The sequence below is a fragment of the Danio aesculapii genome, chromosome 7 (genome assembly GCF_903798145.1).
Source record: "Danio aesculapii chromosome 7, fDanAes4.1, whole genome shotgun sequence".
NCBI classification, from domain to species: domain Eukaryota; kingdom Metazoa; phylum Chordata; class Actinopteri; order Cypriniformes; family Danionidae; genus Danio; species Danio aesculapii.
In genome coordinates this window covers 4,489,904-4,514,602 of record NC_079441.1, presented here as the reverse complement: position 1 = coordinate 4,514,602, position 24,699 = coordinate 4,489,904, and the positions used below count along the sequence as shown (strand labels likewise).

At 37.8% G+C, this 24,699-nt stretch overlaps 2 protein-coding genes across 2 annotated transcripts in view; both read left to right on the top strand.

Moving 5' to 3' along the window:
• Nucleotides 1-9,177: 9,177 nt before the first annotated feature.
• On the top strand, nucleotides 9,178-11,624 carry LOC130232610 (basement membrane-specific heparan sulfate proteoglycan core protein-like). The gene is made up of 4 exons (XM_056462586.1): nucleotides 9,178-9,427; nucleotides 11,078-11,353; nucleotides 11,453-11,524; nucleotides 11,620-11,624. The coding sequence occupies exons 1-4, from the start codon at nucleotides 9,214-9,216 to the stop codon at nucleotides 11,622-11,624; spliced, it is 567 nt and encodes a 188-aa protein (XP_056318561.1). The 5' UTR covers nucleotides 9,178-9,213.
• A 47-nt stretch (nucleotides 11,625-11,671) lies between these two features.
• Nucleotides 11,672-24,699, top strand: part of si:cabz01036006.1 (sialoadhesin) — a 14,252-nt gene continuing 1,224 nt past the window's right edge. The window contains exons 1-12 of the mRNA XM_056460901.1: nucleotides 11,672-11,767; nucleotides 11,847-12,125; nucleotides 15,802-16,053; nucleotides 16,324-16,566; nucleotides 16,655-16,759; nucleotides 16,890-16,970; nucleotides 17,096-17,146; nucleotides 17,233-17,295; nucleotides 17,379-17,450; nucleotides 17,594-17,671; nucleotides 21,742-21,795; nucleotides 23,322-23,381. Coding sequence (XP_056316876.1) covers nucleotides 11,713-11,767; nucleotides 11,847-12,125; nucleotides 15,802-16,053; nucleotides 16,324-16,566; nucleotides 16,655-16,759; nucleotides 16,890-16,970; nucleotides 17,096-17,146; nucleotides 17,233-17,295; nucleotides 17,379-17,450; nucleotides 17,594-17,671; nucleotides 21,742-21,795; nucleotides 23,322-23,381 — 1,393 coding nt within the window. The 5' untranslated portion in view covers nucleotides 11,672-11,712. The remainder of the gene's footprint in view (nucleotides 11,768-11,846; nucleotides 12,126-15,801; nucleotides 16,054-16,323; nucleotides 16,567-16,654; nucleotides 16,760-16,889; nucleotides 16,971-17,095; nucleotides 17,147-17,232; nucleotides 17,296-17,378; nucleotides 17,451-17,593; nucleotides 17,672-21,741; nucleotides 21,796-23,321; nucleotides 23,382-24,699) is intronic.

The window sequence follows — 24,699 nt, the reverse complement described above, 5'->3', positions numbered from 1 at the left end:
AGAAATAAGAGTGCTAGTGTTAGAGGGTCAAGTGTTGATGAATAAAGACGTGCATTGAAAACAGCTGAAGATTAAACAGCTCAGGTTAATTTACTGTAGTGTGATGTGTGCAGTGTTGGGCTGAATATAAGACCAGTTTAGATAGTGCCTGAATGCAGTATATATGAATGTGACAGGTTCAGAATGTGCCTGCACTTGTAGCTGTGATTGAATTATACAGTATTTACCACCATGTGAGATTATTTCTATGTTAGAGGGGAGAATCTCCTTTTGCAAACCTGTGGTCAAGTGCTTTCATTAAGAAAAATATTGATGACAACAGTTCACTGTATACAATCCATGATTTATACCAAGAAGGTCCCACTAACAACCTCTGTTTATCAAGTAATATATAATAGCTATTGGAGTCACTTTATGTTTTTGTCTTTATTCTCAGATTTACCCACACCTACATTGACTGTGACACCAGACAGAACTATATTCACTGGAGAGACAGTCAATCTGAAGTGTGTGATAACACCTAATTATTTGAGCTGGAGATATCTGTGGTATAAAGGCAGCACAGACAGTGTGTTACAGTCGACTGATGGTCAGAGAGTAACTAAAGACACTCTTACCATTGCTGAAGCTGCTGGGTCAAATCAGGGTCGGTACTGGTGTAAAGGGCTCATAAGATCACTCTCATCACAAAGCTCTGCTGTTTCTCTCTCAGTGATGGGTAAGTTGAATATCATTGTCCTCCTAAACTCTACACCATTATCAAATTCAGCACAGTATCTGTAAAGTTCAGTACAGTTTAGTTTGTTATAGGTGTGTGCTGCAGTTTTGTCATAGGTGTGTGCTGCAGTTTTGTTATCTGGTTTCTGATTGGCTGTAAAGATTTGTATATAAAAAAATACAATTACACTGTTCTTTTTCCTTTATTAATACATTTCAAGAATTAAATGCTAGGATCTGAGAAGAATGCAAGCTTAATGGTAAATCAGCCCCTGCTTCACTACCATGTCATTGCAGTCACATGACCTTTGTTCATCTTCAGAACATGAATAAAGATATTTTAGATGAAAACGGAGAGCTCTTTGACCCTCCATAGACAGCAATGGTCCATGATCCCAACTCATGTGGTTCAATAAGAATATTATCAAGCTACAAGAATACATAAAACAAAAATAATAACTTTATTCAACAGTTTCTTCTCCTCGGTGTCAGTATAGGTGAATGTTCACAAGATGACTGTGCACTGATGTGTACCAGCCACCAATAATTGATTTACTGGTTACACACTGAGCTGTTATTGTGTATTATTTCCACACTCCTAAACATCACGCAGCAAAACATGAAACTTGATTGGTTGGTTTACCTGTCAGTCAAATGGCATTGTGGGCGGTCTTTGACCATTCTAATTGGCCAAAGTTCTTAGATGTTCAGTCATCAGTCTAAGGTTCGGTAGGCAAGATTATTGAAACTACGTATGTCAGTCAGACCTCTGAATTATAGAGATAAAGAAATTAGATGAAGACATCTTCAACTTAAATGTTAAATACATCTTCACCTCAGGTTTTAGAGTACATGGATCAGCAGATCTTAAAGAGATTCTTACATTTTCATTTCACAGAATGCAATAACATTGATGTCTTCTTATGAAACATTTATAAAGATTTAATTATTTAAAAAAAAAAACAACAACAGTTTTAGTCACTTAGATTTTTTGCCTGATTTTCGTTTTTTTGTCTTCTCAGATTTACCCAGACCTACAGTTAATTTGACACCAGCCTATCCTGTATTCACTGGAGAGACAGTCAATCTGAAGTGTGTGATAACACCCTATTACAGTAACTGGAGATATGAGTGGTATAAAGACAGCACAGACCGACAATTATGGTCGTCTCATCAACACACTGTAAACAGAGACACTCTCACTATCAGTAGAGCTGCTGCATCTCATCATGGTCAGTACTATTGTAAAGGACTCATAAGTACAGTCTCAACACCATTAAGCTCTGCTGTTTCTCTCCACTTCAATAGTGAGTACCTCATCAAGTACTGTGTTATTATCTGCTCAAAATTATACTGTACTCTTAAATAATATAAATAGTTGTAATATTATTCATGCTGATGCTGCTGTTACACTGACTGAATCAGATCTTCATGTTCACATCTCTTCAATGTTTATTTAGTTTAATATATTTTTTGTTTTACTTTTTTTCTTTCTGAATGAGCAACATGAGTTGGAATTCCAATAGTATTTCAACACAGTGTGAGCATTTATTAGTTACATTTGTTGATCTTTTGAGTGTTTTCAGAGCACTTGAACTTGAAAACTGTGATATGAGATGTCAGACTTAAAGAGATTTCACTCCAAAAAAAATCATTATGTTATTAATTACTCATCCTCATGTCATTACAAACCTATGAGACTATCATTCATCTTCACAAACTTTAGATGAGATCTCTCTCATCCTCCATAGACAGCGGTGGTCTAGACTCAATCAAAGTCCAGAAAAACACCAAAACGTATCCTCAAAGAGACCATGTTTCTGAAAAGTAACTGCTCAGATAGCATGTTTGCCAACTGGCATGTGTTTGGACTTCCCAACAGTCCAAACACATACGCTATAGGTGAATTGGGTAAGCTAAATTGTCCAGAGATTGCGGCTGGAAGGGCATCCATGACGTAAAACATATGTTGGAATAGTTGGCAGTTCATTCCGCTGTGGCAACCTCTGAAAAGAGACAAAGCCGAAGGAAAATGAATCAACGACTGAAATATCACATGCATTGTACATCACTTAAGTTTTTAGGGTGATGATACATCAGCATGGACACTCAGTGGACCTTAAAGGGATTTTGACATTTTAATCACACAATATAAAGATGAAATTTATATAGTTTTGGGAAACATTAACAAAGATATAATTCTTTCAGTAAAAGAGCTGTTTGAGTCACTTTATCTTTTGTCTTCTCAGATTTACCCAGACCTACAGTAAATGTGACACCAGCCAGAGTTGTATTCACTGGAGAGACAGTCAATCTGAAGTGTGTGATAACACCTTATTACAGTATCTGGACATATCTGTGGTATAAAGAAAACAAACACGTGTCACAGTCATCTGATGGTCATGACGTTATAAACGGAGACACTCTCACTATCAGAGCTGATTTGTGGGATCAGGGACGGTACCAGTGTTGGGGACGCATAAATGAAAGATCAGTCTCAACACAATTAAGCACTGCTGTGTATCTCGATGTAAAAGGTGAGTACTTCAGCAAGTACTGTGTTATAATCTGCTCAAATAATAGTCAAATATAAAAATACAAATAAAGGAACACTATTTTTAAAATAGGCTCATTTTTCAAATGCACACTCTGAAAGTAGCTCATTCTCATGCACTGTGTAATATCACCCCGCAAGGTGCTGCCATTGTACAGAAGCAGAGTTTCTTGACTGTTACACCAGAACGAGAGTGTAGTTCCTAGCAATATTGGCCTAGGTGTTGAGAAGTATTCAACTAAGTTTGCCAGTTTAAAGGTGATGATCACTGTGGTGCATCGATTAGAATGCATGAGACGAGGTAAATAAATAATGTTGCTTTATTCCACACTGGTGAATAGAGATGTGGTTTCTACAAAAAAGGAATAACAATAAACAATATTAAATCAAAGTTACATTTGTAATACAACTAGGCTTGTGCCGGTATTCGGTAATGCGATAAATCACGGTAATGAATATGCACGATATTGTTATCGCGGGCATTTCAAAATACCGTGAAAAATAATAGATCCGAATTTATATTCTTAGAACGCGCCTTAGCTTATTTTCCATCAACCGATTGAAGAAACACTGCGTATATGCTGCGCAGAACTGATGCGCACTCTGATGTAAACAATCCCCACATGTAGAAGCCCTGTGTGCGCGCCGCCGCTGCCACCGCACTATAATCCTCACACGCAGGGGCGGACTTGTCAGCCTGACCGGGCACTTTCCCGGTGGGCCGACGTACTTTTTGGGCCGGGCTGATCATCGTCTTATGATTTGATCGGCCCATAAAAGGCTTAGCAGCCTATCGTTTTTTTCTGCCTTATTGATTGACGCTGCTGTGATCTGTGACTCTCTGAAAGTAGATGCTTTTTTTCCCGGACAGACAGACCGGGCTGGTCCATGTGACACTGCAGCCCATTGGCTCTTTTCGGTATTGACATTGGGCTGGCCCAATCACAAACTCCTATTTTGGACTCCGTGTGAGCGTGCGTCGTCTGTGTGTATTTGTCAAAATAGTCGAGAGTCAGAGAGAAGAAACGCAAGGGAGCCGCAGAGAAATCGCGGGAAATACACCGGCGTTTCATTTAGCGATTCTGAAAAGTTCTCTGTTCATTCTAGTACACGGCTAAAAACGCAAATCACGTGACCACACACTCTCTGCCCAGAGCAGCAGCCACTAGTTCAGCGGGTCGGCATAAACCCCCAGGTGAGAGTATAGTGCATGTCAGACAGTTCATCTGCTGGATGAACTCATCTCACTATAGTTGTTAAACGTGATATTGAATTCATCTTGTTGTCTCTATCTAACAATTCTTATGTCTTTTGAATCACTTGTTCTCAGTTAACTGTTTTGGCTGAGTGCAAAGCTAATATATTAATTTATGTAACCACATACACTGATTCTGCACATTGACTGATTGCTTACCTTTATCGTTTAAATTTAATGTACGTTATACTGTTATAATGGCCATTATTGGTTATTAAAACTGATATTCTGCAAAAGAGACAGTGTAAATCAAATATCAAAATGAAACAAATTTGACTTATATTATGTTTTCATTGTTTAGATAGTGAAACAGCAAGCAGGATGAGGTGAAAGAGGTTAAAATGTAACACTGTTCCCTTTGAAGATTTACCCATGCATTAGCAGGCAGTTTTTGTTATGTTTATTATTGAATAAGCTAAATTGACTGTAGTGTATGAGTGTGTGTGAATGAGTGTGTATGGGTGATTTCCAATATTGGGTTGTGGCTGGAAAGGCATCTGCTGCATAAAACATGCTGGAATAGTTGGCAGTTCATTCCACGATTGCTGATCGAAGACGGTTTCCCTTTGCACATTCACTTTGATATAATTGCTCAAGTTTACTTTTATATTGTGTATTGTTTTATTTATATTTATTTGTATTTAAATGTTTGAAGTACTTTTAGTTAATTAAAAAGTTATTAAAGTTACTAAGTTGACGAAACTGAAGTTTTTTGTGTTTTTTTACCTGTTTCTCTAGTAAAATTACAATATCGTGATAATACCGTATACCGTGATAAAAGCTCAATCAATTAATCGCAGCATGAAAATGTGATACCGGCACATGCCTAAATACAACATTAAACATAGTACAGTTGGATCAAATATTATACAGGTAAGTAGTTAGGTGCAAATGGATAATTGTATTAAGATACTGACAGCAGCATAATATGGAGTCCAAATTGCTGCTAACTGGGTGTTTATGACACAAACTGGGTCACATGTTGCATGAAATATAGACAAAGGCTGAAATATTCATACATACTGCCTAACATAATATAAACAGGTTGAAATCGAACAATATACACACAGCTGGTAACTTATTAACTTCAATAACGACGTGAGTATCAAATTAGCGGCAGCTAATTATTGCTGCGTCATCTCAAATCACGGCGATCACAGAACATCGAATTAATGCTGGTAAACAGCATAAAAACTCTTCTAACATACTCCTTAAGTCTCAGTAAACATACAGCACGTGAACATTTATGTACTCACGGTTTAAAACACGCACAAATCCACCAAACAACGCTGATTAGCAACACACAACTTCTCTGCACGTGGCTTCACTCCGACTGCATTGTTCTCTCGTGTGCTCGCGTGCACGTCTTTCAAAGGCACATGGGATAAGTAGTCCAATAGTGACCTCTACAGGACAGGTTGGTGTAATGCTTTATAACACTAGGCAATAATGATTTTTCATTTACTCAAGCTTTAAATCGCAGAATTATCAAAACTCTTTGTTTTTTTTATTAATGAAATGCTAATGGTCAAACACAATTCAATTCTTCATGCTAAGCTAAGCTAAAAGTGACAGAGCCAGAACAAGAAATCAGCTGAACGGATTCAAAAACACTTCAAGTCAACAGTTTAACTCCCCCCGAGATGAAGAAGGCATGAAAGTATGGTTTTTATATTTATGTAGAAAATAATAATGTTTGTAATATTTTAATCCTTTAATTCTTTTTCATCTGTAAAGATATTTGCGTATTGCTGTACATCCTGTGTGTTTTAAGCAATGTGTAAGTGAGGCGCACAACTAACACGCTCTGTGCTGGACTATAGACGTGCTTTGATTTGGTCTATTAAACAGTCTATTTAAGTTTCTCAAAATAGCAACGCGCCAGTAATGCGCCTTAACACACCTCCTTTTTAGATCAGAACGCCTATGGGCGCACATATGAGCGCAAATGCATTTACTATTTAAACAGCATGGTGCAAAACATCAAAACGACTCTTGCGCCAAGCTGAAAGTAGCAAACAACAATTGCGTCGTGCCTTGCGCTACATTGCACCGGGTGTATGATAGGGCCCTCGGAGACTTGTAAAATGAGCCCAATAAAAAGGTGGAGTGTTCCTTTAAACTTTGTATATTTGCAACCCTATCAAAAACCTACTTTGAATAACCATATTTACACTTTATTACACTGTTAAATGATGTAAACGTTCTAAATGTTATATGGTGAAGCTGTTCTATCACTGACTGTATCAGTTATATTCAGATCTGTTCAATGCTCATTTAAAATCAGCATGTGGCTCAACACGTGCTAAACTTTTCTTAATCAGACACATCTGTTATTATCAGAAAACTGAAGCGATTCACTCTCTGTATCCTGAAGATTTTTACGTCATTTTATACTTAGTTTGATTATTAATATTTCATTCAACGAAACAATTAAGTTTTTTTTTCTGGCAATTTGCTGAATTTCTGAATTATGGAGTGATAAAATCAGATTTTCAAATTCCTCTGTGCAAAAATCTTTGAATCTAATATGTCAGAAAAGTAAACAATAATTGTTTATATTGAATTAAATAATGCCTCGTTTGCATATTTAAACACTATTTTAGAAAACTCATAATACAAAAGAAAGTTTGCAATTCTTAATGAAATCAAACAACAATGGAAAAATGGTGATCACTATTAGGTTAATTTTAGCAGATTCACTTGGAATGTCTTGCTTTCAATGAATTAATGGATTATTTTATGGATAACTGTTTCGTCTTTATGTAAACTGTTGTAAACTTTAGTAAACTGTAAACTTTAGTCATTTTTATAAGTGTAGTTCTTGATGATTTGCAGACTTTTTTTGTCAAAGTCTCTGATTTTAAAATATTTACTTGTCGTTCCTCTGATATTTCATTATTTCAATAACATAACAGCTCAGTTACATTCTAATGGCTCTCTGATATTTATAAATAGCCACGATACAATCAGCTAAATACATTTTAACACTCATTGTTTAGTTTAATTTTATATGATATAATTTATCATTCGCTATTTGTCAGCTCAGACCTCTGCATTTACTTGATGAACCTCAGTTTGGGAAACCCTTTATAGAATGGATATTGTGCAGTTATTTGTAAATTATATACATTTCATTTTATTTATTCTCATTTATTTATGGCGGATTTACTTATAGTTCAGTAAAGAAATGAAAGCAACAGCTGCATTTGACACCTGAAATGACTAAATGTCAATATGTAATCTGTACTGTAGCATGGTGATGATATACTCACCCAAAAGGCTGCAGGATTAAGATCAATTCTACAATGTAGAAGTAATACAGCAGCAGTTTCCTTAAATACACTGAGATGAGAATGAATGACCGCACAAAACTTGAACAGACAAAATCTTTTGAAATATAGCATCAAGTGTGTAAGTAAAATAGCTTTAATAGGAAATATTACAATATATATATATATATATATATATATATATATATATATATATATATATATATATATATATATATATATATATATATATATAGTCTTGAGTCACTGTATGCTTTTTCTATTCTCCTCAGCTTTACCCAGACCTACAGTGACTGTGACACCAGCCGGTGCTGTATTCACTGGAGAGACAGTCAATCTGGTGTGTGTGATTGAGTCTGATCACAGTGACTGGACATATGAGTGGTATAAAAACTATATAAAGTTACAGCGGTCTGATGGTCGTTACACTGTAAACAGAGACATTCTCACTATTAGAGGAGTTAAGACTAATGAGGGTTCATACAAGTGTAAAGGACTCATAGTTGGAAGATCAATCTCAACACAAACATCTGTTTTTCTCACAGTCAGGGGTGAGTTTATTGTTTTCTTTATTTTGATTGAGGTCAGTACACATATGACACTGTTCTTCACATTTGTAATATACTTTTAAAAATCCTTCAAAAACAACATGTATTTTCTGAATTTTACATGTGTATATATAAACGGCCTGAAGGCAGAGTGTCAAAGGTAATAACAGCTGTGTTGAAATAAAGCAATATTGCACTGATACAAGTGTGATGTAGCTATTATAAAGCAGTACAAAAGCACAAGTGTCTAAATAAAAATGGCACGATTGTTAACACGGTGCTCAAGGTGGATATTGTTGTGTTTACATTATAACTTTTTTATGACTGATTTTATAACTTTTGCCAGTTCCCACTAGCCTTGTATTGTAATGTAATGTGTACTTATATAGCGCAGTTATTGTGTATGGCCACCATTCTTCCCTTAATAATTGTAAGTCAGTACTGTTATTACAGTAGCATTGCACGCATTTCCAGTGAGAACTTAAAACACCAGCAATAATAGAAAAGGCCTTGAGTGAGAGATTAGTACTGAGGAGTTTTGATAATGTGGTGACGTACAGATTCTTCTGTTGAATGAGTTACTGAGTTTCAGTCTGTTGAAGCTCATTCAGATTCAGCTGCTCCTCATATCAGCTTGTAGTTGGAGGTCTTCAGCTCTCCTTCTTCATTCTGCTTTCTGTGGAGAGTCAGAGGTGTTTGACTGAGGACGGTGAATACCCTGTAGATCTCAGTCTGTTCTTGCTTTCTTGTACATTTAAAGCCTTTTTTCTATTGTCCTCAGCTTTACCCAGATCTACAGTGAGTGTGACACCAGCCGGTGTTGTATTCACTGGAGAGACAGTCAATATGAAGTGTGGGATTAAACCTAATTACATTGGCTGGACATATGAGTGGTATAAAGACAGTGTAAAGTTACAGTCGTCTGATCGTCACACTGTAAATGGAAACACTCTCACTATCAGAAGAGTTAAGCCTGATGAGGGTTCATACGAGTGTAAAGGACACATAAATGGAAGATCAGTCTCAACAGAACCAGCATCAGTTTCTCTCACTGTGAAAGGTGAGTGAAATATTATTTTCTTTCAGGTAATTTATTATTTTCTTTATTTAGCCTAAGGTCTGTTCCACATCACATTAGTAATACACTTCTCTCATGTGTACACAGATCTGAACAAAGGCAAAAAACAACAAAAATAAAAATAGATGGAAAGCAAAAACATGTATTTTGTAAATTTGATATGTATTTGAGCAATATCAGACTTGTAGCTGTGTGTTCTGGCTCTTTATCAGCACTACTGTGATTCGGCTTGAAGGCAGAGGACCAAAGGTAATAAAAGCTGTGCTGATATAGACAATATTGCACTGATACAAGTGTGATTATAGCTTTCATAAAACAGTGCAGCAGCACAAGTATGTAAATATAAAGAGAAAACCAGAGTGTATAAAAAACTTCTATGTGAGGAAATACTTCATTCCATCACAAGTTTTTAACCGCGGAGCTAAACACTCATACTAATTAAACAACAGCAAAATGTAGATTTAAATTAGTACAAAATTATACTTTTTTCACTGCAATATGTACAATATAGTGATGTTTCAGTGATGATCATACAGAGGACATTGTGTACTGATGCAGTTTTTCAGGCTTTTAATGCCATATGGAGAACAACAAAATCAATAAATCCACAGATATAGGTCTGTATTCCTACATGTGGAAATTCACCAACATTATACAGCAATATACAGAGCTAAACTGTGACACTACCATATTGTGCAAAAGAAAGAAAGGGATTGACTGAGAAATGCCATGTAATTTATTCTTCAAGCACTCCTCTTCAGATCAATCTCATCTGTATAAGGCATTTGTTCAACAGCTAAATGGATTTTCCATGCAGCTTAATGTCAAATCAGTCAAATCTGTTTGCTCTGGAACAAATAACAGATGACTGAGACCAATTATTGCCATTAGAAACAGGCGACGCAGTGGTGCTGTAGGTAGTGCTGTCGCCTCACAGCAAGAAGGTCGGTTGGCGTTTCTGTGTGGAGTTTGCATGTTCTCCCTGCGTTTGCGTGGGTTTCCTCTGAGTTTCCCCCACAGTCCAAAGACATGCAGTACAGGTGAATTGTGAAGGCTAAATTGTCCGTAGTGTATGAGTGTGAATGAGTGTGTATGGATGGTTGAGGCTGGAAGGGCATCCACAGCGTAAAACATGTGCTGGATAAGTTGGCGATTCATTCCGCTGTGGCAACCCCGGATTAATAAAAGAACCAAGTCAAAAAGAAAATGAATGAATAAATGAATGAATGAATGAATGAATACCCAATACAAATATATTTTTAACAAATATATATTTCAAGTTTAACCACTACAGAGATACATCTCAGTCACTGGTAGATTTCATTGCAACAGTGTCCATGGTACAGCTGCTCTCGGTGGCTACATGTACAATACAGACCCACTGAAGTGCTGGAATTGCTCATTAATCCTCTGTGTAATTGTTGAAACACGTTATTCAAATAGGCACTTCTATCAATGATAAAATGTTATTTGATATCTAAATTACTATATTCTCTCCTAAAACCTGTTTTCCACCACAACATTCACAGTGAGCTGAAGGCAGAGCAGGACACATACAGAATGTCTGAGCTATTTATCTAAAAGATGAACTCTGACTTTTGAGCATCTGAATCTGCTCTTATTTTCCTTCAGATTTACAGCCAAAGCCTGAACTCAGATCAGATTCTGCAGGAGCTGCACTGACTGGAAACACAGTGACTTTGACCTGTAACACTACTCTGACCACCGGATGGGACTTTTACTGGTACAAAAACACACTCGACTCTGAGATAAAGACGACAGAAACAAACTCCTACAGTATGAAGATTGATTCAGTGTCTGATGGAGGCCAGTACTGGTGTAGAGCTGGAAGAGGAGAACCAGTCTATTACACACAAAACAGTGATGAACTGACACTCAGTGTTACAGGTGAGAGAAAACACAGTGTGTGATTCAGTATATCTGTATATCTACAGCACTTCTACAACTCTGAATCAAGACTAAACGCAGTAAACTGTGTTTGTACAGTGAGTCCTAAAGCTGTGGTGACGGTGCGGCCTGATAAACATGTGTTCAGAGGAGAAACAGTCACTCTCAGATGTGAGATAAAGTGGGGAGGAAACACTGAGTGGACATACAGATGGCAAATAGAGCAAATGGGCCAATATAACCATAATGATAACCAGTATAACCAGCATAACAACACTGTGAGCCGAAGCTCAGCACAAGAATTAAAGATCAGCCCTGTTGAAGTCTTTCACCGTGGTAAATACAGCTGTACAGGACAGATGGACACTCAAAGCTCTCAGCGCAGTGATGCTGTTGCTCTTAATGTGTCTTCAGGTGAGCGTGTGTGTGTTCAGTATTATCAGAGTCTGTATCTGCTCCTCTATGGCTCTGTAACTCCTCATGTTTGGTTCAGAAGAAGCTCAGGCAGCAGTGCGAGTGTCTCCACAGCCGTGGCTCACTGAAGGACACTCAGTGACTCTGATCTGTGAGGTTCCAGGCTCCTCTACAGGCTGGACGTTCAGCTGGTTCAGAGATGCTGATCATCTGTCAGACAGCAGCAGAGGAGCTGGAGGCTCTTACACTCTCAGTCCTGCTGCTCTACAGCACACAGGAGTTTATACGTGCAGAGCAGAGAGAGGAGAACCAGCCTATTCCTCACAGAACAGCACCGCACAGCCACTGTGGGTCACTGGTGAGTCTGTGTGTGCCAGTCTCTATGTTTGTACTCATCTATATGTGTATTCTTCTAAAGATTAGTGTTCTGGCAAATCTTTCCAAAAAATTTGAACTTGCAAATTGGATTTGTGTATTCATGAATCATGTTTGCCAAACTCAAAAAACTACTCTTAATTATTTAACCTGAGAGCACCATTTTACAACTTTATACAAACAACTGTCATAGGTTTAATCACATAGTAGAAGTGACAGGGCTTCCAGCGCTGATGTTGGAAAGCAAAATAAGATTAATATGGTTGTACACTTAGATGCTTCAGGACGATAGTGTATAGAGAGTTCATATGGACACAACCTAAGAGACAGAATGGCAGAATATGAAACAGGTTTGTGTGGTGCTAGCTTTCACCTGTAGAAAAATATACAGCAAAACGCATTTATAATATTATTATAAATAATAGGAGCTGGAGGAAGTGTCTGGGGAGAAGGAAGTCTGGAGTTCTCTCCTAAGACTCCTGTCCCTGCGACCCGGCTCCAGATAAGTGGATGAAAATGAGATGAGAATAAATATTATCATATATCAATGCCTCCAGAAATTTTCACAGCACTTCAATTTGCTCACATTGTTATTTTACGGACTTATTTTGAATATTGAACAATTTTCAATGTATGTCTATCAGCTGAATTCACCACGCCTGGATTGATTTTTTTATTTGCTTCAACATTCTACAAACAGTATCCCATAATGACCATGTGATAAAAGTTTGAAATTTGTGCAGTTTTATTTCAAAAAATGAAGAAAACAAATTATATGTACATCAGTATTCACAGCCTTTACCATGACACTCAGTATTGATCTCAGTGGCTTCTTTTTCTACTGATCATCCATGAGATATTTCTACATGTCTCTGGATTCCAGCTGTGGTAAATTCAGCTGGTGGACATAATTTGAAGAGGCACACACCCATCTATCTAAAGTACTATATAAGGTGTAAACCAAGCCATGAATTGTCTGTAGACCTCCAAAAGAGTATTGTCTGGAGGCACAGATCTAGGGAAGGGTACAGAAACATTTCTGCAGCACTGATGGTCTGAATGAGTAAAGTTGCCTCCATCCTGAAATTGAAGATTGGAATTGCCAGGACATTTTCTAGAGCTGGACATTAGCCAAACCGAGCGACCTGAGAAGGAATTTAGTCAGGTAGGTAACCTAATAGGCCGTTTCCACTGAGTGGTATGGTACGGTACGCTTTTATAGCCGTTTCCGCTGTCAAAAGGCGTACCAAATCGTACCGTACCACTTATTTGGCAGCCTTTTGAAAGGGTAGCAAACACGAGAAAGGGTACCAAAAGGTGGAGTTACACGTGCAGCTGAACGCTGATTGGTTACAGAGATACGTCATGAGCTCATGAAGCTAGCCAGAATGAAAACAAAGGAACCGCCATGTTTTAAACACACAGCCGAGACATTACACCGTAAAACTATATGCATATAATACCGAGCCATGGATGACCCGAGCTCAAACAAACCTTGCCATTGTCTTGATGTACAGACGCAAAGCCAAGAAGAATAAAATCTGCCGTGTCCTGATGTTGCTTCACGAGCCCGTCTAAAAGTGCAAGCTGTTTTTGCTTTCTCCAGAGAGCTCGCGATCGCGTCTGTATTTGATGTAACGACCTTCTTGAGCTGATGATAATAGCGTGCACGTAATTATTGAAGTGTCTCCGAGATCTGATCCTTCCAGAAAAGAAAAGGACAAACGTGAGAGCGAAGCACAAAAAACAAAGGAGAAGCCTAACAAAACACAGGAGCAAATTGTTTCAGCAACCTGAATCAGGAATGACTGCCATGTTTATCATCGCCTTTTGGACGATTATGAACTTGGAATAACAGAATTACTCTCTAACAGAGGCTACATGTGCTGGTGAAGAATAAAGACACATATGAGAGGTTTGCACCAACACAATCTCACGGCAGTTCGTAACTTTTTGATTTAGTGGCTAATTCGTACGAATTCGTACGATCTAATTCGTACAATTTAATACGATCCCCCAATGACGGTGGGGTTTAGGGGCGGGGTTAGGTGCCACGCCTCCTTTTTAAAATCGTACAATTTCGTACGACTGAACTCAAACGAATTCGTACGAATTATCCACTAAACTGACAAAACGTAAAATACTTACGTTTTCTCGTGATATCAGGCTGTTTGCACTGACTGTGGGCTATATTGTGTGTTGTTTTTGGACCTAAATAAGGACTAAATGTCTGCTGTGAGTAGTTTATCTGTAATTGGTAGCATATCGGAGACTGTAAGGGTCTGTATGTGTTCATATATGTTCATTTATTTATTTATTGTATATAATTGCAGACGTTACAGTAGGCTATTTCACACTGTCATTGATCTGCAGTTATAATCAAATTATGTTCATAGAATGGTTAGTAATGGTTAGTAATTTATACACAAAAGTATTTATGTGTGTGACGCATCTGTTTTGTGAGAAGTGCTTTTCACATGATATGTCAATGACCTGTACAGCTTTACTGTAGACATTTATTCAAGCGAGAATGACGTCGACTGAAACTTTCTGTCATACACCACGCCCACCAAAAGGGTACCCTTGGTAGTGGAAACGCAAGCCTGATAAAGGTGACCTATACCGACCCGTACTGTACCAGTAAGTGGAAACGAGTCATAATGGCTATTCTGAAAGAGCTCTAGCATTTCTCTGTGGAGCGAAGATAACCGTCCGGAAGAACAGTCACCTCTGCAGCACTTAACCAATCAGACCTGGATTGTAGAGCAGTGAGATAGAGACACTCTTCAGTAAAAGGTGAGGACAAACCAAACCACTGGAGTTCTTCAGGTTGTTGGTCAACGTCAGTCCAGCTAGCTGTTCCACACTTCGCCTCTAATCAAGTTAACATCGGATAGAGTTAGCAAATTCAGCATGTAGTTGATCGTTGGCCGAAGAAAGCGATCTGATTGGTTATTCAGCAACAAGTCAGAGTGTGGGAACAAAAACTGAAGTGACATAACCAAGCAAACAATTAAAGTCAAGAAGGAACACAAAGAAGTTGGTTGTAATTTCACTACATTTTCAATAACAACCCCAAATCAGGAAAAGTTGAGACAGTATGAAAATGCAAATTAAAAAAATAAGTGATTTCTAAATTTATTTTGACTTGTGTTTCATTTCAGACAATACATAAAACATTATTTAATGTGTTCCTCCTAATTTTTATTTTTTAAGTTAATTTTTTTAACAAATAACCAGTGAATAACCAGCGCTCACAGCCCTCAACACCACTTCTGGAGGCAAGGCACTGATTCCCCAACTGCTCCTCAGTCATAATGGCTGACCACTGCTTTGGGGGGGGGGGGGGGGGGGGGGGGGTGTTCAAAGTGTGTTTGTGCTCTTGAATGGGTTAAATGCAGAGCACAAATTCCGAGTATGGGACACCATACTTGGCCAGATCTCACAACATTCCTTTTCCTTTCCTTTCCTTTCCAATGTTTGGGCAGACCTTTTTGTCAATGGTGAATTTTGAGGCAGAAGAACCCATGATAAACTTCCACATCCTAATACATTTAGGGTGAAACCTAATAGCACCTTATCACATTTGACTTTCAGATAATTTTATCACACAATCACATACGTGTGTTCAATTTTAAATGAGATGTCCTTTATCTCAGGTGTTTCTGCTTCAGTGCGTCTGGTGCTCGACCCCAGCAGAAGTCAACACTTCTCCTCTGGCTCTCTCTCTCTGAGCTGTGACTCTGCTGGATGGACAGTGAGAAGATACACACACACAAACACACAAGATTGTTCAGCACAAACAGGATCTACATGTGGAATCCAGTCTCTCAGCACATCTGACACTGGAGTTTACTGGTGTGAGTCTGAATCTGGAGAGAAACGCCATCCTCTGAACATCACTGTACATGGTGAGTCCTGTTACTAAGATCACAGCATCTACACACATTCACATCTCAATTGCATGCATTTTTCTTCTGTACAGCTGATCGCAGACTGACTACTTCTGAAAAACCTGACTACAACTATCATCAATGTATAACTGCTTCATGTTTTGCAAATTGCTAATTAATGCATAAGCAGTCCAATGGGACACAAGAAGGTTATAAATTCATGAAACTGCTGATATGAGTTATTTTGTGATGTATTGAGACTAAACAGGTGTGTGTTGTGTTGTGTAGATGGTGCTGTGATTCTGGAGAGTTCTGCTGATCCTGTGATTGAGGGAGAAACTCTGACTCTACACTGTTTACATCGATCTACAAACTCCTCCTTCCTCACAGCTGATTTCTATAAAGACGGATCACTGATCCAGAATCAGACAGGAGAGATGAGCATCCCTACTGTCTCAAAGTCTGATGAGGGTTTCTACTACTGTAAAATAGAGAGAGAAGAGTCGCCACACAGCTGGATCTCAGTCAGAGGTCTGGGAATAATGAGAGATTATTTACCTCTGTAATATTATCATACAGCATGTGCTTTATGAACAGGTCTATCATCTTCTCTCTTCAGCTTCATCTCCTCCTCTTCTGGTCATTGGTGTTTCTGTGGGATTGAGTGTTTTCTTGCTGCTCCTCATTTTACTGGTTCTGCTGCTGAGACACAAGAAGAAAAAGGGTGTGAAGGAGTTCAGAACATGTTCAAAATTATTAATAAAACATGCATTAAATGCTTGAAATTCCAGTCAGATTATATACAAGAGTAATAGCTCTAAATACCTTAAACATGACATTTGTTTCTACTGTAGATCCACACTGTAGCGTTCAACAAACTTCGGCTCCAAATCCATCTGGAGAATCTCAGACGGAAAACTCAACTCTGCAGTCTGGTCAGCTCCATTAGCACATTTAACAAAACCCATCTAAAACATTTGAATGCTATCTGTTTTTTTTTATTCAAGATTGCTTAGATGTTGATCTTTTACCTTAGAAATGTCTGTTTGCTGTCCTGCAGGTTCTGACCACATTTATGACGATGTGAGCGCAGTGAATAATACAGATGAAGGTTGAGTCTAAAACTTTTACGAATGCTTATCATTTAGAAATAATCAAATATCATGAATTCACAGTACCTTGACTTGTTTGTTTTAGAGCCAGTGGCAGATGTGACATATTCAGAGGTCACACTTAAGAAAAATATACCCATGAATGAAGGTGATATAAAAAAGAATGTAATTCACCAGTCAAGTCTATATTTATGTTTCATAAAAGAGTCATTTTTATGATTATTTTTGCAGATGAAGCCATGCCAGGGCAAAGTAACACGTACGCAGAAGTTGGAACTAAAGCAAAGAAACCCAAAAGAAAAGGTGAATTTTATTTTATATCTTCTTGGCTTGGTCCCTTTATTAGAAATAAGGCTGTTCATTCCGCTGTGGCGACCCCATATTAATAAAGTATATTCATTTGAGCATGTTATGATCTGTCTGCATGCTTTTCTGTTCTGTGTCAGATAATAGTACTGCAGGACCCAGTGATATGACCTATGCAGCGATCAGTAAAAAGGACAAAAAGAAAACCACAGGCAAAGGTAAACATTATAGACTGTGTCTAAACTCAGCAGTGGGACTGATTCATCACATTTAACTGATTCAATGGTTTAACAATATCAGGAAAACTAATATAACTCTGTATTTATTAGGATTAGTTTTTTTGAATGCACAATAAAAAAACCGAGCTGTGTATTTTTACAAAGTACTCTTCAATATGGAGTCAGTATAGGGCCATATATACTTGCAAAATAAGAGAAAGTTTTGCAAACAAAAAATATAGTATTGAGCTAAAAATAAATAAATGAATGCAAATCTCCAAAAGTCACTAAAATTCATTTTTCAATCATTCATTTTATCTTCGGCTTTTTCCCTTTATTAATCTGGGGTCGCCACAGCAGAATAAACCGCCAACTTATCAAGCATGTTTTTATGCAGTGGATGCCCTTTCATCCACAACCCATCACTGGGAATCCATTCACATTCATTCAGACTCATACACTACGGACAATTTAGCTCACCCAGTTCACATGTACCGCATGTCTTTGAACTTGTGGGGGAAACCAGAGCTAAAATTCTTTTTTGAGAAAAAGAAATCATTTTACTAACAAAAACAAAGAACTGCAAAGGGAAAATTATGTTTAGAGAAATAAAAATGAAATTTGCAAACGAAAAAAGAACTGCAAATAAAAGTTAAGTAATGCAAAAAACAACTATTTGCAATTAAAAAAAAATTATTATATTTGCAAAACTCTGACCTACCAACACAATCTCACGGCAATTCATAACTTTTTGATTTAGTGGCTAACTCGTACGATCTAATTCGTACAATTTAGTACGATTTGCTCATCCGCCAATGACAGTTGGGTTTAGGGGTGGGGTTAGGTGCCACGCCTCCTTTTTAAAATCGTAGAATTTCGTACGACTGAACTCGTACGAATTTGTACGAATTAGCCACTAAACTGACAAAACGTAAAATACTTACGTTTTCTCGTGAGATCAGGCTGGACCTACTGTCTGTAAGACCACCTCAGTGATACTGTGTCTCCAGGTGATAATGTTGCTTAAATAGAGGCAGGTCTGGGCCTACCCTAAACGCTCAAGTTCCCTTGACTCTCCCTTGACCGCTTTCTTGTGAAAACAGCATCGCAAACTTATGGTTTGCAAGTCAAAAGGAGCATTGCAATTGACTGGACGAGTTTTGTAAAGGCAATGCTATAAAAATGTTTTGCAAATGTAAATAGTTTTTTTTATTGCAAATATTTGAGTTTTTTTTGCACTGCTTGATTTTCATTTGCAGTTCAATTCAATTCGTCTTTATTTCTATAGCACTTTTACAATGTATATTGTGTCAAAGCAGCTTCACATAGAAGATTATAGTGAATTGAAACAGTGTAGTTCAGTTTTCAGAGTTTAAGTTCAGTTCAGTTTAGTTCAGGTCTGACATTCAGTGCTGAGAGTCCAGACACTGAAGAGTAATCCATCGATGCGCAGCTCCACGAGTCCCGAACCATGCAGGCCAGAGGCGACATCGACGAGGAAAAAAACTGTGAAGGATGATTGTATATAAACGAGATGAGAAAACCTGCATGGAGCACATTTTGCGTGATGCACTGAGTGTATGCTTAACCAAAAAGATAGGTCTTTAATTTAGTTTTGAATTGCGAGAATGTGTCTGAGCCTTGGACATTATCAGGAAGGCTATTCCAGAGCTTAGGAGCCATAAATGAGAAGGCTCGACCTCCTTTACTCGACTTTGCTATTCTAGGTACAACCAGAAGCCCTGAGTTTTGAGACCTTAAAGAGCGAGTTGGATTGTAGCGAGACAGAAGATTGGTTAGATAAGCAGGAGCTAGATTATTTAAAGCTTTATATGTAAGAAGCAATATTTTAAATTCAATACGAAACTTAACAGGCAGCCAGTGTAAGGAGGATAAAATTGGGGTGATGTGATCAAATTTTCTAGACCTGGTAAGAACTCTGGCAGCTGCATTTTGTACTAATTGAAGTTTGTTAATAGAGGATGCTGGGCAGCCAGCAAACAGTGCATTACAGTAGTCCAGCCTAGAAGTCATAAAAGCATGGACTAGCTTTTCTGCATCTGAGATGGATAGCATACTTCGTAACTTAGCGATATTTCTCAGATGAAAGAAAGCAGTTTTTGTGACATGGGATATATGATTTTTAAAAGTTAAATTGCTGTCTAATATGACACCCAGATCTTTTATAGTAGAACTAACGCTAACTTTGTATCCCTCTAATTGTAGGTCGAGTTGTGAGATCTGCTGTGTACAGGATTTAGGGCCAATAAGTAATAATTCTGTTTTATCTGAGTTTAGGAGAAGGAAATTGTTGGTCATCCAGTCTTTAACATTTTTAATACACTCATTTAGCTTAAATAGTTTAGACATCCCATCAGGATTAGTTAAAATATATAATTGAGTATCATCTGCATAGCAGTGAAAGCTGATCCCATGTCTTCTAATAATGTCTCCCAGGGGTAGCATGTATATTGTAAACAGCAAAGGGCCTAAACTGATCCTTGAGGCACCCCATATTTTACTGGGCTGACTTGTGAAGTCTGTCCATTAATATTCACAAACTGGTAACGGTCAGCTAAGTATGACTTAAACCATTGTAGACCCTGTCCCTGGACACCTGTAGACTTTAAGCGATTTATGAGGATATTGTGGTTGATGGTATCAAATGCCGCACTAAGATCAAGTAATACTAATAACAAGATGCACTCTTGATCAGGAGCTAAATCGTTGGTAAATCGTTGGTTACTTTCACTAATGCAGTTTCTGTACTGTGATGAGGCCTGAAACCTGACTGAAACACTTAAAAAACATTGTTCATCTGCAGAAAGGAGCATAATTCGGCAGAAACTATTTTCAGTTCTTTTCATTTTTATTTCTCTAAACTTAATTTTCCATTTGCAGTTCTTTATTTTTGTTAGAAAAATTTAATTTTATTCAAAAATCAAAAATGATTTTTGGAGATTTGTATTTATTTATGTTTTTGCTCAATACTGTAACAAAATAAGCTCAGTTTATGAATGTTAATGATCAACAATAACGAGTTATTATTAATTATTAATATTATGAATTAACTTATAGTTAATTTGACGAAATAAATATACCAATGACTTTCACACCCATCTTCTACTGACTGACCTATGGTTTCATGGCAAAGTTTGAGCTGGAGATTTTCTTTGTCTCTGGACCGCTCCCATGCATAATAAGGGTCCGCCTGAAAACATACGAAGAGACATTAACTCAGAGCATTAAAGAATGTAAACCATATAAATTATGATCATGCACTCAGCATCATGTGTTGTAAAATAGCAGGAGAAACGTAATGATGCTAAACACGACACTCTAAACACACATTAGATAGTGTCTAGGCATTTCTGTACTGTATAAGGCTTGAGAAGGACTTCATTAATGTATGCGTATACTAACTACTTTTGCTATAGGGCAGAGTATATAGATTGCAAACACACATTACGTATCATTTGGAGTGAGTTTTGAGTTCTAATAGTTCTTTTCTTTGAATCTGGAGGGGGCTTTATAATGTAATGGAGTAAATTCCCTCCTTCCAGCTTTTGCAAACCCCGTTTCTGCAATATAGATTAAACAGTGGCAATGGGTCCCCAGCATCCAATAAGCATCTCGGGTAACACGGTGTCATGCACAGCGACCTTTATCTCCAGACTTTCTGGAGCCAAAAGACATAAACTTCAGCCCAATGAAGAAATAAGGTTTTTACGAATGTTTTTCATTCTTTAAGCTGTTCTTCGGCTACGGCCCGAACATTACAATAGTATACTTAAAAAAACGTTTTTTTTTTGCTAGTTCAAACTACTTATTTATTTTTTAAACATAAATTTGTTAAAAGTGTTAACTTAATCAGTTTGTGCTGGGTCAACATGAATGAAATGCTTTCTGTTTGCAAAACTCTTTTATTTTGCAAGTCACTACACTCACAACTGACTGCTTTTACTTAAAATAATTAGTCTGCACATTTGTAAGTTTACTTCAGAGATGATCAAACAAGCATACAAACATCTGAGAGTCAGATAAACAAGCTGCTGTTTTTCCCATTTTAGGTGATGGAATTTCTGATGTACTGATTGAAATGAAGTCTAAGGAGAAACATGGCGGTAAATAAAGAGATGTTCTGAGATGTTGTTACAAATCATGCGAAAATGAAGCATCACTTGTGCCTATCTCCACTGTTTTTTAAGACTTTTTGCAACATTCATTGATTCATTCATTCTCCTTTGGCTTAGTCCCTTTATTGTTCAGGGGTCGCCACAGTGGAATGAACCACCAACTTATCCAGCATATGTTTTACACAGCGGATGCCTTTCCAGCAGCAACCCAGTATTGGGACACACCCATACACTCTTGGATTTACACACATACTCTACGGCGTATTTAACAATTCACCTACAGTATAGTGCTTGTGTTTGGATTGCTGGGTAAAACCGGAGCATCTGGAGGAAACCCACGCCAAAACGAGGAGAACATGCAAACTCGGGGGTCCAACCAGCGAACTTCTTGCTGTGAGGCAACAGTGCTAACCACTGAGCCACCGTGCCACCCCTTCAACATTCATATACAAGCTATTTTTAATGCCGATGAGCGGAGTGAATGTGCAAAATTACTCTCTGACATTAGATGCCACTTAATGAAAACAGAAAAACCCCTTTACACAAGCTGGCGCTGCACTACTTTTGCTGCACAGAATATGTGACCCTCAAGCTTTTTCCCTGTGTATTTGTCACATACACTTTTTTTTTCTGTTTAACCTCAACCACTATGGCTACGTGTCCGAGAATGGTCTGGCTGCAGAGTTGCAGTTGCACCTTCAGGCTTGCACTCTTAGGCTTGCAGTCTCATGCACCCACGCTTCCTATACAAGTGACGTCATTTACCATCGACACCTGCACTCTCCTGTTACGTCACTTGCAATCAACACAAGTAAACCGAAAGTAAGTTTCCAGTTCGTTTGTGTTGCCAGTGACGACGTTGTCAAATAGTACTTAACTTGTATAACATGACAGATCCCCACCCCACCCCCTGAAAAGCGGTGCGTGTATTCATCATATGCTTTAATGTAATGACTACTATTAACATTTATACCAGCAAAGCTTATTATTTATTTATATGAACTATCAGGTCTAAATATACACACAAATGTATTCTTCCACAGTTATGAATAAAAAAAAAAAAAACAGGCTAAAGCAATTTTGAATTAATATTTATTTTAAACATTTCAAGGAGTTGTAGTATTACAACTAAAGGATACACATTATGGACTTACAGCAATGATTCTTGAATGACTTGGGAGACTATTCTTTATTCAGCAGGTCCCATGACGATTGCAAACAAGAATTCAGATGTCAATGCAAGTGACATAGCAGGAGAGTGCAGAGCTCGTTTGCATGAAAGTCCTTAACCAAAAAAAATCCCCAGTTTAAGGTTAAGGGTACTCTTAGTCTTAGTCCAGTCTGTTTGAAAACACTGCACAGTATGTTCATTATTTTCTAATAATTCAACTGTAACCTCACCTTGGGTGTGCTTTGTTTATTAATAATTCTACCATTTGTTGTCAGTTATTGCATACTCACTGTAGTTACGAATGTAACATTTTATATTCATTCATTGTCTTTGTGTTGTTCAGGGATGAGCAGTAAGTCTGGAGACACAATATATTCTGAACTGAAGCTCAACGCAGATGAAGGTGAGAGAAGCTAATGTCATCTCTATTACAGTCAAACCATCAGTATAAAAGGAAGAGTTCACCCAAAAATAAACATTTAGCAAATTGTTCTTTACACTTAAATGGCTCTAAATATTTATAAGTTACTTCTATTCTGTTAAACACAAAAGGAGATTTTGACGATTGTTGGAAACCAGTAACTTTGACATCCATAGAAGGAAAAACAAATACTATAAAAGTCAATGTTACCGGGTCCAATATTCTTCAAATCTCTTTTAAAGGGTCACGAGAACACCAAAACACATTTGACGATGTGAAAAAAGATAGATTCCCCTATAGCACTTTTAATATTGGACTGTGGGGGAAAACCCACACACCAACATGGGGAGAACATGCAAACTCTACACAAAAATGCCAACTTACCCAGCTGGGACTCGAACCAGGGACCTTATTGCTGTGAGGCGACAGTGCTAACCACTGAGCCACCGTGCCGCCCCATGGTAAATCATTCATTTTCTTTTCGGCTTAGTCCCTTTATTAATCCGAGGTCGCCACCGCGGAATGAACCGCCAACCTATCCAGCATATGTTTTACCCAGTGGATGCCCTTCCAGCTGCAACCCATCTCTGGGAAACATCCATACACACTCATTCACACTCATACACTACAGACAATTTAGCCTACCCAATTCACCTGTACCCCACGCGAACGCAGGGAGAAAATGCAAACTCCACACAGAAACACCAGCTGACCCAGCCGAGGCTTAAACCAGCAACCTTCTTGCTGTGAGGCGACAGCACTACCTACTGCGCCACTGCGTCACCCCATGGTAAATTATATTAATTAAAAATTAAATAATAAATAAAACTAATTATATTATTCATTCATTTTCTTTTAGTCCCTTTATTAATCTGGGGTCTCCACGGTGGAATGAACCGCCAAAATAAATTATATAGTATATATTAATATTTTAGTGTGAACTATCCCTTTAACCATTGTGTGCTTTTTTTCAACAGAGCATTCTCTTTAAAATTAAAACTTTTCTTCACTTAAATCCAAATGAAGTCATGAGTTGCATCTGCAATACAAATGTGCAAAATATCAGGATTTAATGCATCCAATCAGTAGTTAGGCATTTTGATCATCCTGAAGTTATGTTTATATGAGAGGCACATATGCAAACTGTTGTAATTCCTACACCATTCACCTGATTTGGATGTAAATACCCTCAGATTAACGCTGACAGTCTGCAGTCAAAGCACATCTAGTTTCATTTTAAGTGCATTGTGAGTCAAAAACAAATGTTAGAATTGTGTCGATGTCCAAATATTTATGGACC